The sequence below is a fragment of the Eriocheir sinensis genome, chromosome 45, assembly GCF_024679095.1.
Source record: "Eriocheir sinensis breed Jianghai 21 chromosome 45, ASM2467909v1, whole genome shotgun sequence".
NCBI lineage: Eukaryota > Metazoa > Arthropoda > Malacostraca > Decapoda > Varunidae > Eriocheir > Eriocheir sinensis.
In genome coordinates this window covers 11,486,817-11,498,268 of record NC_066553.1, presented here as the reverse complement: position 1 = coordinate 11,498,268, position 11,452 = coordinate 11,486,817, and the positions used below count along the sequence as shown (strand labels likewise).

Below are 11,452 nucleotides of genomic sequence, written 5' to 3'. Positions count from 1 at the left end.
ATCTGATAGAAGTATTCAAATGGGTCAAGGGTTACAACAAAGGCGATATAAGTAAAGTACTGAGAATTAGCCAGCAGGATAGAACTCGCAGTAATGGATTTTAATTAGAAAATTATAGATTTAGGAGAGATATAGGCAAGCATTGGTTTAGTAATAGGGGGAGGGGGGAATGAAATAGACTCAGCAATAACATAGTTAGTGCAGGGACGATAGCTTGTTTTAAGAGTAGACTGGATAGCTACATGGACGAGGACGACAGGTGGCAGTGAGGTGTGGGTGCAGTAAGGTGACGGGGTACTGGATGCATGCCTAGTACCGCCGGTATAACGAGGATCAAGCCTCTACCTGTAACCCCTGTAACTACACCTCACCCACCGTGAGTAGTGGGGGGGATTCTGGAGCTGCCCTGTGTAGGCCACCCGGCCTCTTGCAGTTTCCCTATGTTCTTATGTTCTGTCATACTTCTTACATTCCAGCATTACATGTCTCGTCCACTCCCTTACCATTCACTCAACGCCCCATCTCATTCAGAAACACCTGCATCATCTCTGTTCTCTCCCTGTCATACTTCTTACATTCCAGCACCACATGTCTCGTCCACACCCTTACCATTCACTCCACGCCCCATCTCACTCAGAAACACCTGCATCATCTTCGTTCTCTCCCTGTCATACTTCTTACATTCCAGCACCACATGTCTCGTCCACACCCCTGTCACACATCTGGCACACTTTTCTGCGAGACTCAGACCATCTATAGTTGCCCTCCTCTAGTGTAAAGAAAGTATCCACAACCAAGTTATCGCAATCTGAAAACATTTTATATAGCTCTATCATATCCCCACTTAGACATCTCCTATGAAAACATATTTAGCCTTATGTTAACTTTTTTTTTCCTATGTACTCGCCCTACAAATTAGATCCCTGTCCTAAGCAATGTAAAGTAAATAAATATATATGTTTTGCTTTAATTTGTTTAATGCTGTTTATAGAGCTTTTTATCATGGGGGAATAATGAAAGCACCGCCCTGATTTTCTTTCTCTTTTCTTTTATGCATCCTTAGGCCCCCCAGTGATGAGAGGCCCTGCGCAATGATTGTAGTGAGCACATAGGAAGGGCTGGCCTTGATTAACCCAGTAGCAGTGACGGGCCAAATTTGTGGCTTTACCGTGTAGCAGCGACGGGCCAAATTTGTGCCATGATATAAACCCCCAAAATAGATGATACATAATCTGATCACAAATGCTTTGATATATATTATGAAATTATTTGTGTGAGGGGTGATTTTTTCTCATTTTTCTCACTTAGAGAGTCAATTAACACCTTGACTATGGATTTCCTGTAGTCAGAACTCACTAAGCTACAGGAATGGAACAAAAAGTGTCTGCTACAATTCAATGAAGAGAAATGTAAAGTCCTGCACCTTGGAAGGGTATCGAGCACACCAATACCACATGGGAAACACTCCACTATCCACCACAGAGGCAGAGAAAGACATGGAGTATAGTTACCAGGCTACATGCAGTGAAAGCCAAATCCGTGCCAATCACAGCGGACGGGTTAAGAAACATGATCCCCACTGCTACCACCGGGTTAAACCAATACACAGGTGCAGGAGAGTGACAGGTGTAAATGGGAAGATGACTTGGCAAATCATACCACACAGTGTACTGAAGCATAACTACTTTTATTTCCTAAATCAGCTATATATGAATTTAGCTTGTTTATAGTGTACAGTTTCATATTCATAAACCTTGTATTATAAAAGGTTTGGTTAGATTATGAGGTAAGTGAGGTTAGGTAATTTGAGTTAATATCTGTTGAACTCTTACTTACCCAACCTAATCTAACCTTACCTTATCAAGCCTAATCTAACCAACTCTTACATAACCTAATTAAACCTTTGTAGCCTAGAATAATCCTTTACAGGTAAACAGCTTTTCAAGAGAGTTGGGTATTTATCTGTGGAAATAATAATATTTTTTGTACATGAAGCTGTGACTGAAACAATGCAATGCTTCCCAGCAGCTGTGTATTTCTGCCACTTCATAGAGAAATAACTAGAACTTTGTTAACATAATAAAATTCCGTACAGGTGAAAAATGTTAGCATCCAGAAAAAATGATGCAAACCTCTACTAAATATTTACTGAAGGCTTAACTTAGGAAAATAAACCCTGGAACTAAGGGGCAGAAACCCTAAAACTCTCTGATCTTCTTAACCCCTTGACTGCAGATTTCCTACAGTCAGACATCACCAAGCTACAGGAAAGGAACAAAAAGTGGCTGCTACAATTCAATGAAGAAAAATGTAAAGTCCTGCACCTTGGGAGGGGATATCCAGCACACCAATACCACATGGGAAACACTCCACTATCCACCACAGAGGCAGAGAAGGACATGGGAGTATATGTTACCGGGCTACCAGTAAAAGCCAGATCCGTGCCAATCGCAGCGGACGGGTTATGAGGAAGAGAAAGTGAAGGAGTTACAAATGCATAGTTCTTTGATACATGAAACTCATACACTAGGAGGCAAAAAAGGGATCCATCCATCTCATCTCATTAACATAACTCTAGTCCTGATATTTCAACAGGTATTTGTCATTTGTCACAGACCACTTTGCCTACAGGCACTACACAGACAGGTGTATTTACTGACATACAAGGGGTGTAGGTTATCTCATTTATCACATTTACTGACATACAAGGGTGTAGGGTACCTCATTTATCACATTTACTGACATACAAGGGGTGTAGGTTATCTCATTTATCACATTTACTGACATACAAGGGGTGTAGGTTATCTCATTTATCACATTTACTGACATACAAGGGGTGCAAGTTACCTCATTGATCACATTTACTGACATACAAGGGGTGTAGGTTACCTCATTTATCACATTTACTGACATACAAGGGGTGTAGGTTACCTCATTGATCACATTTACTGACATACAAGGGGGGCAGGCTATCTCATAAACACATGGAACAGCTTGCGGGAAGAGGTGGTGGAGGCATACAGTGCCCAACAAATGATGGAATGGCAAAGGAATGTAGATATGGAGACGGGACTATTAGAGCTTAGCCCGGGCCCGGTAGACTACAAACAGGTCAATACAAATAGGTAAATACACACACACACACACACAAAACCTGCCTTGATTGCCCATCTGGGCTATATTTTCTGTCCTTCATACTAGTCAATGCTGCCCTGCACTGCCTACTCTCTCCCACATACAGCAGCACAACACAACACCTCAGAGGTGAATCTTCACATGTCTGGTAATCTCAGCTCTGGTCATGAAACGCTTTCCACAACCATCACATTTGAACCCTTTGTGACCAGTGTGTCTTATGCTATGTCTCTTCAGGTATGACCTTAAACAGAATTTTTTCCCACAAACTTCACATTCATGATTTCTCTCACCAGTGTGTGTAAGGATGTGTGTGTTGAGGTGACTCTTCCGATTAAATTTTTTCCCACAAACTTCACATTCATGATTTCTTTCACCAGTGTGTGTAAGGATGTGTGTGTTGAGGCAACTCTTCCGATTAAATTTTTTCCCACAAACTTCACATTCATGATTTCTCTCACCAGTGTGTGTAAGGATGTGTGTGTTGAGGTGACTCTTCCGATTAAATTTTTTCCCACAAACTTCACATTCATGATTTCTCTCACCAGTGTGTGTAAGGATGTGTGTGTTGAGGTGACTCTTCCGATTAAATCTTTTCCCACAAACTTCACATTCATGATTTCTCTCACCAGTGTGTGTAAGGATGTGTGTGTTGAGGTGACTCTTCTGATTAAATCTTTTCCCACAAACTTCACATTCATGATTTCTCTCACCAGTGTGTGTAAGGATGTGTGTGTTGAGGTGACTCTTCAGATTAAATCTTTTCCCACAAACTTCACATTCATGATTTCTTTCACCAGTGTGTGTAAGGATGTGTCTGTTGAGAGTACTCTTCCGATTAAATTTTTTTCCACAAACTTCACATTCATGATTTCTCTCACCAGTGTGTGTAAGGATGTGTCTGTTGAGGTGACCCTTCCGATTAAATCTTTTCCCACAAACTTCACATTCATGATTTCTCTCACCAGTGTGTGTAAGGATGTGTGCATTGAGGTGACTCTTCCGATTAAATCTTTTCCCACAAACCTCACATTCAAGATTTTTTTCAGCAGTGTGTGTAAGAATGTGTGTCTTGAGTTTACCCTTCTTGCTGAAACTTTCCCCACAAACTGCACAATCATGATTTCTTTCAGCAGAATGAGTAAGTGTCTTAGTCAAAGTCACCCTTCCCAGGGAGGCTTTTCTCACACTCCTGGCTCTCATGGTTTCCTGAACCAGTGTGTGCAAGGCTGTGTCTGATGAACTTCCTCTCCCCTATCAAATTGTCCTACAGTCCTGACACTCAACCTTTCCCTTTCCTTTATGGCTGGAGAAGGCAGCAGCATGGTGGTGGTGGTCCTTCTGATCAGGCCTTGGTCCTCACACCAGTGACAGTCTACTCCGCTGCTCCTGGCCACTCAGGCTGCAGGCCAGCCTTGAGGGCGAGGGGGCAGCAAGTCTTCCTCAACGCTACACTCATGGCCAGTAGTCCTTCCTGGTGTGTGGGAGATGTGTTAGATCACATGTTCTATCAAGGTACAGGCAAGCCCCCTTAACAAACAATTATATTGCTGAGAAGCTGTTCACTAGGCAAAGTTTTGTTGTGCCAACTCATTATAACGTAGGTTAATTGGAGTGTGCTTACAGAACCCCAACTTTTCCCCTTTCACTCATACTGACCACTTATTTGCACAGTAAGCCGTAGCTACTTGTGCACTTCCTGACTCCTCAGCGACACACCTGCACACCACGGTACTGGACTGAACACTGGTGGCTGGGTTGACGTGCATGATCACTGTGTGTGAATCACCTCACATGTGACCGTCATCACCTGTAGTACTGCAGGACACTGGCCTTTACCGACACCCTCCACCACTCACTGTTAGGTGTTAATGTACTCAAATTTAAGTGGGATTCATTAACCTGTACAGCCACAGCTCTGAGCCGTTGCTTGCATGTGTAATGCTAAGCCCCGACGACAGCTCTCAGCCATTGCCATTTCTTGACCCTGTAGTTTCTTACATGATGCCACGCGGCTGCAATATTCACACACCTTATGACTCATGATGCGGAGCAAGTGTACACTGCTTGGCAATTTGCCTCCATGCTTTATTTTATTTATTATTTTATTTTTTAACAGCAAAGGAGACAGTTCAAGGGCAAAAAAAGGAAACAATAATGAAAAAAAAAAGCCGCCACTCACTGCTCCTAAAAAGAGTCCAGAGGAGTGGTCATTCATAATTCTATGACCTATAAACTTAACATATTGCCCAAAAATAACATTACAAAAAAAAGTGAAACTTTAAAAAAACGCTACATTTCCCTAATGAAGGCACCAGCGCCAGGCAGTGTTGGCTGAGTGTGTTGAGTTGTGCCACACGTGGAGTTCACACGTCCCCCGAAATGTTCCAGCCTGCGTTATACTTGATATGTCATAATTACTATCGTATCCAGAATTCCAGCCAATTGGGAACAGTTCAGGAATTAACCCAGTAGCTGCGGAGATCATGTTTCTTAAAGGTCCCTCTAAGCGAGAAAAAGGAGAAAAAAATCATTAATCACGCAAACCATTTCATAATAGATATCAACGCATTTGTGATCAGTTTATGCATCATCGATTTTTTTGGGTTTTTATATCATGTGAAAAATTTGGCCAATCGCTGGTACACGGTAAAGCCACAAATTTGGCCCGTCGCTACTACTGGGTTAAGCATGGGAAAAACACAAACGTACCTCACGCACCAAGGGCAGAATGCTAACTGAAATGTCACGGCCGTACAGCACCGTATGTCTAACAGATTTCCTTCCACGACACAAATTAACCCCCCCATTTTTTTTCTTTTTTTTTTACAACAAAGGAGGCAGCTCAAGGGCACAAAAAAAAAACAATAATAAAAAAAAGCCTGCTAATCACTGCTCCTAAAAAAAGAATCAAAAGAGGTGGCCAAAAGCAAGCTCAGATTCGGAAGGAAAGGTGTCCTGATACCGTCCTCTTGAAAGAGTTCAAGTCGTAGGCAGGAGGAAATACAGATGAAGGAAGATTGTTCCAGAGTTTACCAGCATGACGGATGAAAGAGTGAAGATGCTAGTTAACTCTTGCATAAGGGGTTTGGACAGTATAGGGATGAGCATGAGTAGAAAGTCGTGTGCAGCAGAGCCGCGGGAGGGGGAGAGGCATGCAGTTAGCAAGTTCAGAAGAGCAGTCAGCGTGGAAATATCGATAGAAGATAGAAAGAGAGGCAACATCGCGGCAGAATTTAAGAGGTAGAAGACTATCAGTAAGAGGAGGAGAGCTGATGAGACGAAGAGCCTTAACCTCCACTCTGTCCAGAAGAGCTGTGTGGGTGGAGCCCCCCCACACGTGAGATGCATACTCCATACGAGGGCGGACAAGGCCCCTGTATATGGATACCAACTGCGCGGGGGAGAAGAACTGGCGGAGACGATACAGAACGCCCAACCTCGAGGAAGCTGATTTAGCAAGAGAGGAGATATGAAGTTTCCAGTCGAGATTTTGAGTTAAGGATAGACCGAGGATGTTTAGTGTTGAAGAAGGTGACAGCTGAGTGTTGTCGAAGAATAGGGGATAGGTGTTTGGAAGACTGTGTCGAGTTGATAGGTGGAGAAATTGAGTTTTTGAGGCATTGAAGGACACAAGGTTCCTTCTGCCCCAATCGGAAATGATAGCAAGGTCTGAGGTTAAGCGTTCTGCAGCCTCCAGTCTGGAGTCGTGTACTTCTGTTGTGATGGTCTTCTACTGAAAGATGTTGAATAATGCAGAGTGGAGTCGTCGGCGTACGAGTGGACAGGACAGTTTGTTATGGAAAGAAGATCATTGATGAATAACAGGAAGAGAGTGGGTGATAGGACAGAGCCATGTGGAACGCCACTGTTGATAGGTTTAGGGGAAGAGCAGTGACCGCCTACCACCACAGAGACAGAACGGCCGAAAAGGAAACTGGAGATAAAGGAAAAGAGAGAGGGATAGAATCCGAAAGAGGGCAGTTTAGAAAGCAAAGACTGGTGCCAGACTCTATCAAAGGCTTTCGATATGTCTAGCGCAACAGAGAAAGTTTCACCAAAACTGCTTAGACAGGATGACCAAGAGTCAGTTAAGAGAGCAAGAAGATCGCCAGTAGAACGCCCCTTGTGGAATCCATACTGGCGATCAGATAGAAGATTAGAAGTGGAAAAGGTGCTTTTGAATCTTCCGGTTAAGGATTGATTCAAAAGCTTTAGATAGACATGAAAGTAAAGCTATTGGGCGGTAGTTTGAGGGATTGGAGCGGTCACCCTTTTTAGGCACAGGCTGTACAGAGGCATACTTCCAGCAGGAAGGAAAGATAGATGTTGATAGGCAGAGACGAAAGAGTTTCACCAGGCAGGGTGTCAGCACAGAAGCACAGTTTTTAAGGACAATAGGAGGCACTCCATCAGGTCCATAAGCCTTCTGAGAGTTGAGGCCAGAGAGGGCATAGAAAACATCATTAGGAAGAATCTTAATAACAGGCATAAAGGAGTCAGAGGGGGGATGAGTAGGAGGAATATGCCCAGAATCATCCAAGGTCGAGTTCTTACAGAAAGTTTGAGCGAAGAGTTCAGCCTTACAGACAGATGAGACGGCAGTGCTGCCGTCCGGGATTCCGGACAACAATAGTATTTTAGGGTCAAATATCTTTTACCACGAGTTCTACCAACTAGATTATGTTCGGTACTTGCCAGATTAAACATCAGTCTTCGTGGAAACTACTGGAAAAATGGTTCCAGCTATACATGCGGCAAGAGAGTATGAAAGATGCGAGAATGGTGTAAGCTTTGTCGCGAGTATTTAGCTTGTAATAACTGAATGGTAGGGTGTTTCTCACCAATGCACCTGAAAAATGTTAGCATAAACACTTGGGATCAATGTCTTGTAGAATATAGGCACAGTGCATCATGATTTATCACGTGAGAGATTTTAGAGTGTGTGAGTCCTCATCGCTTCAACAGGCCCTGACCAAGTTTTAGTTAAAGTAGCTAGCAATCACTGGCAATTTTGGGTGTCCAAAATTCAAATAAAATGTTTAATTTACACGTATTTTTCACTCATACGCGATATTTTATGGAGTGGCCACCAGATGTCTCACGCACCTAGACTCACACAGTGCCGCGGCCACACAGCTGAGCTCAGTTCTTCCCGCGCGCCATTTGAACAACAATACGGTACCCACGCTGCCACACAACTCAACAACAACAACACCCTCGCTGCTGTGCTACCACGAGGGAAGGGCAGCCAGAGGAGGAACCACGAGAGGGAGAGGAGTCAGAGTGATACAGTAGGCAATAAAGGTACGAACCTACCTCGTTTGATTTACATTGTTTTTGATTTACGCCACCTCTTCAAGGACACAATACTCGCGTAAATCGAGAGTTACCTGTCATAACCATAAGCAGCCAACACTTGACACACCCATCGTCACACAACGAGAGGAACAAACTTGGTGGAGGAACTGTTTTTGTGTCTCAAGCGAGGGTAGTGGGCCTAACCCGGTAGCAGCGGGGATCATGTTTCTTAATGGTCCCTCCAAGCAAGAAAAATGAGAAAAAATCACCCCTCACACAAACCATTTCATAATATATATCAAAGCATTTCTGATCAGATTATGTATCATCTATTTTGGGGGGTTTATATCATGGCACAAATTTGCCCCGTCACTGCTACACGGTAAAGCCACAAATTTGGCCTGTCGCTGCTACCGGGCTAAACATTAACTTATTTTAATTTCTTTGTTTATTTATATATGACCCATGAAACATTCTGGAGTGAAATCAAAGTATGTGCTTATCATTGCATTCATTCATACACACTTGGGTTATATTTCTGTGGTTTCTGATTTACATAATTGAGTAAAATTCTAGCGTAAAAAAACACTCACAAAATCTGACACTTGTAAAACTGAAAGTAATAATGTATGTCATGCCTCCAGGAAGGCCAAGGAAGACGTGGAGAAAGGTGGTGGAGGAAGATATGAGGAGGCTGAACATCACGGAAGAAATGGCTATGGACCGGCAACAGTGGAGGAGGCTCATGTCCCGTCCAACCCCACCATAGGGAATAAATGGACGTTAAACAATGATGATGATGATGATGCCTCCATGAAATATACGTAAACAGACAAATATGAAAGCTCAAGAAAGTCAGCAAAGTAACATCACCTGCGTTACATTATAAAAATATGCTATTCAATGTATCTTGTAGCAGCAACATGGCTCAGGCCACTGCCAGGTGTACAAAACCAGCATGTGGCTTTGTGCGGGAAAAGTTCGGAAGTTTGGTTGAGTCAGCGCAACATCTGTGGTCATATGCCGGAGAGAGACAGAAGGGGAAGGAATTATAGGAGAAGGGAACAGACCCAGGAGACGGGACACAACCCCCGATTAATATCTGGTACCCATTCACTGCTGGGTTGACATGGGAGTAGGGTATCGGAAAAGCCACCCAAATTTTTCCACTCCGCCCAGGAATCGAACCCAGGCTCTCTTGGTTGAGTCGAGTGTGCTAACCACTGCACCACGAAGCCCCCCCTAAGCACACACAAACCACTTACAATGACTAGGGAAAAGCACCCACACCCTGAATGAAGAATGTCATGCAAAGCAGGCCCTCAACCCAGAAGCAGTGGGGTCCATGTTTCTTAATGGTCCCTCCAAGCGAGAAAAATGAGAAAAAATCACCCCTCACACAAACCATTCCATAATATATATCAAAGCATTTGTGATCAGATTATTTATCATCTATTTTGGAGGGTTTATATCATGGCACAAATTTGGCCCGTCACTGCTACACGGTAAAGCCACAAATTTGGCCCGTCGCTGCTACACGGTAAAGCCACAAATTTAGCCCGTCACTGCTACATGGTAAAGCCACAAATTTGGCCCGTCACTGCTACACGGTAAAGCCACAAATTTGGCCCGTCGCTGCTACACGGTTGATTACTGGTGCAGGTATACACAGGCAGTGTTGTTTTGGTGGCCCGTTCATCAGGCATAGTCGCCGCACTACAAAAGAAGACTATTATTCTTTACAAACACACTAATCAAAGTGCTTCCTACTGGCTAAGAAACATACTGAATCCACGTCTTGTGTGGAGATGTAGGGTGCACATATTGAAGCTGATGCTGAGGAAAGCAATTCACAGAAGAGGGAGGGAGAGGGAAATAGAGAGCAGAATATGAGGGCATGAGGAAAAGGAAATACACCGGGTATTCGATATATGCGAGTTCGAAATATGCGACTAACCTAAATGTGCCAAGTATTCGTTTTATGCGAGAAAAATTCGCTACTATGCGAGTAGTGGCGCTGGTGTGACTGGTTGGTGAGGTATGGTGGCCGAGTCACCCTAGAGGGCGGCGGGTGCAAATGTTTTCCAGCACTTTCCTCGCCTGTAATTAACCTTTTCCTCCCTCTGATCCTAAAGTTAATCCTCAGGTAGCTAATTCCTAAATCGTACACTTTGGGTGTGTCTCCCTGGAAGCAATCTTTAGTGCTTTATTGTTGTGAAACGGTGCTGGAATAAATAGTTGGAGGGTTAAAAAATGTGTTGTGGAACATAACCCCCTATAATTAATAGGTTGATAGATTCAATATATGCGAATTCACATTATGCGAGCTTTTTGCAGAACATATCCCTCGCATATAACGAATACCTGGTGTATTACGACTGAAATGAAGGAAGGACAGCAGGGGGGCAGTGAATGATGGAGAGGGAAGTGAGAGAGGCGCTACAAGAGGAAATGTAAGGCAGGTTCTTAGAAGATTGGAAAGCAGACTGTGTGGCAGAGCAGAGGGGAGAAATGGACCCGCGGGAGCCTACGCCCAAACGGACTCGACAATTTGGTTTCACAATAGGAAGTAATGAAGTCTTATAATCTTCACAAACACTAAGCACAATATGAAGGCATAAACACCAAGGAACAGGATAATATATCTTAGGTATATGAAATGATAATCATATATGAGAAAATCAAAGATCATTTTCTTGCCCTGACATGTGTAATACGTATTTTCATTGCAATAAAAAAATATATACATATCTATGTACCTAATAACAGATGTTTTTTTATTAACCCGGTAGCAGCGGCGATCATGTTTCTTAATGGTCCCTCTAAGCGAGAAAAATGAGAAAAAATCATCACTCACACAAACCATTTCATAACAGGGGAGAGCCGGTATGATTCGGACACTTTTTAGAAAAATATTTTTAGAAAAAGAAGTTTAAGAAGTAGTGTAATTTTGTTGATCTCAAAATGTTCCTCCATCATTTGGCTCTTTAGGCTGCTAATGTGACACTCGTAGCTA

At 43.2% G+C, this 11,452-nt stretch overlaps 2 protein-coding genes across 6 annotated transcripts in view; both read right to left on the bottom strand.

Annotated features, from left to right (window-relative positions):
- Positions 1-1,668: 1,668 nt before the first annotated feature.
- LOC126980751 (zinc finger protein 431-like) overlaps positions 1,669-11,452 on the bottom strand; it is a 145,224-nt gene continuing 135,440 nt past the window's right edge. For 4 of the 5 annotated variants that reach the window (XM_050831037.1, XM_050831035.1, XM_050831038.1 and 1 more), the window contains one exon: positions 1,669-2,931. The gene's annotated coding sequence lies outside the window, so the exon portion shown is untranslated. The remainder of the gene's footprint in view (positions 2,932-11,452) is intronic. The other variant, XM_050831039.1, reaches the window with a different exon arrangement.
- On the bottom strand, positions 3,259-4,384 carry LOC126980750 (zinc finger protein 257-like). The gene is made up of 2 exons (XM_050831033.1): positions 4,246-4,384; positions 3,259-4,161 (listed from the first exon to the last, which is right to left on the bottom strand). The coding sequence occupies exons 1-2, from the start codon at positions 4,336-4,338 to the stop codon at positions 3,259-3,261; spliced, it is 996 nt and encodes a 331-aa protein (XP_050686990.1). The 5' UTR covers positions 4,339-4,384.

Coding starts and splice junctions, on each gene's coding strand:
- LOC126980750 (XM_050831033.1), bottom strand. CDS start 4,338: ATGAGAGCCAGGAGTGTGAGAAAAGCCTCCCTGGGAAGGGTGACTTTG. Junction 4,162..4,245: donor AAAGAAATCATGATTGTGCA/GTTTGTGGGGAA, acceptor CTTGAATGTGAG/GTTTGTGGGAAAAGATTTAA.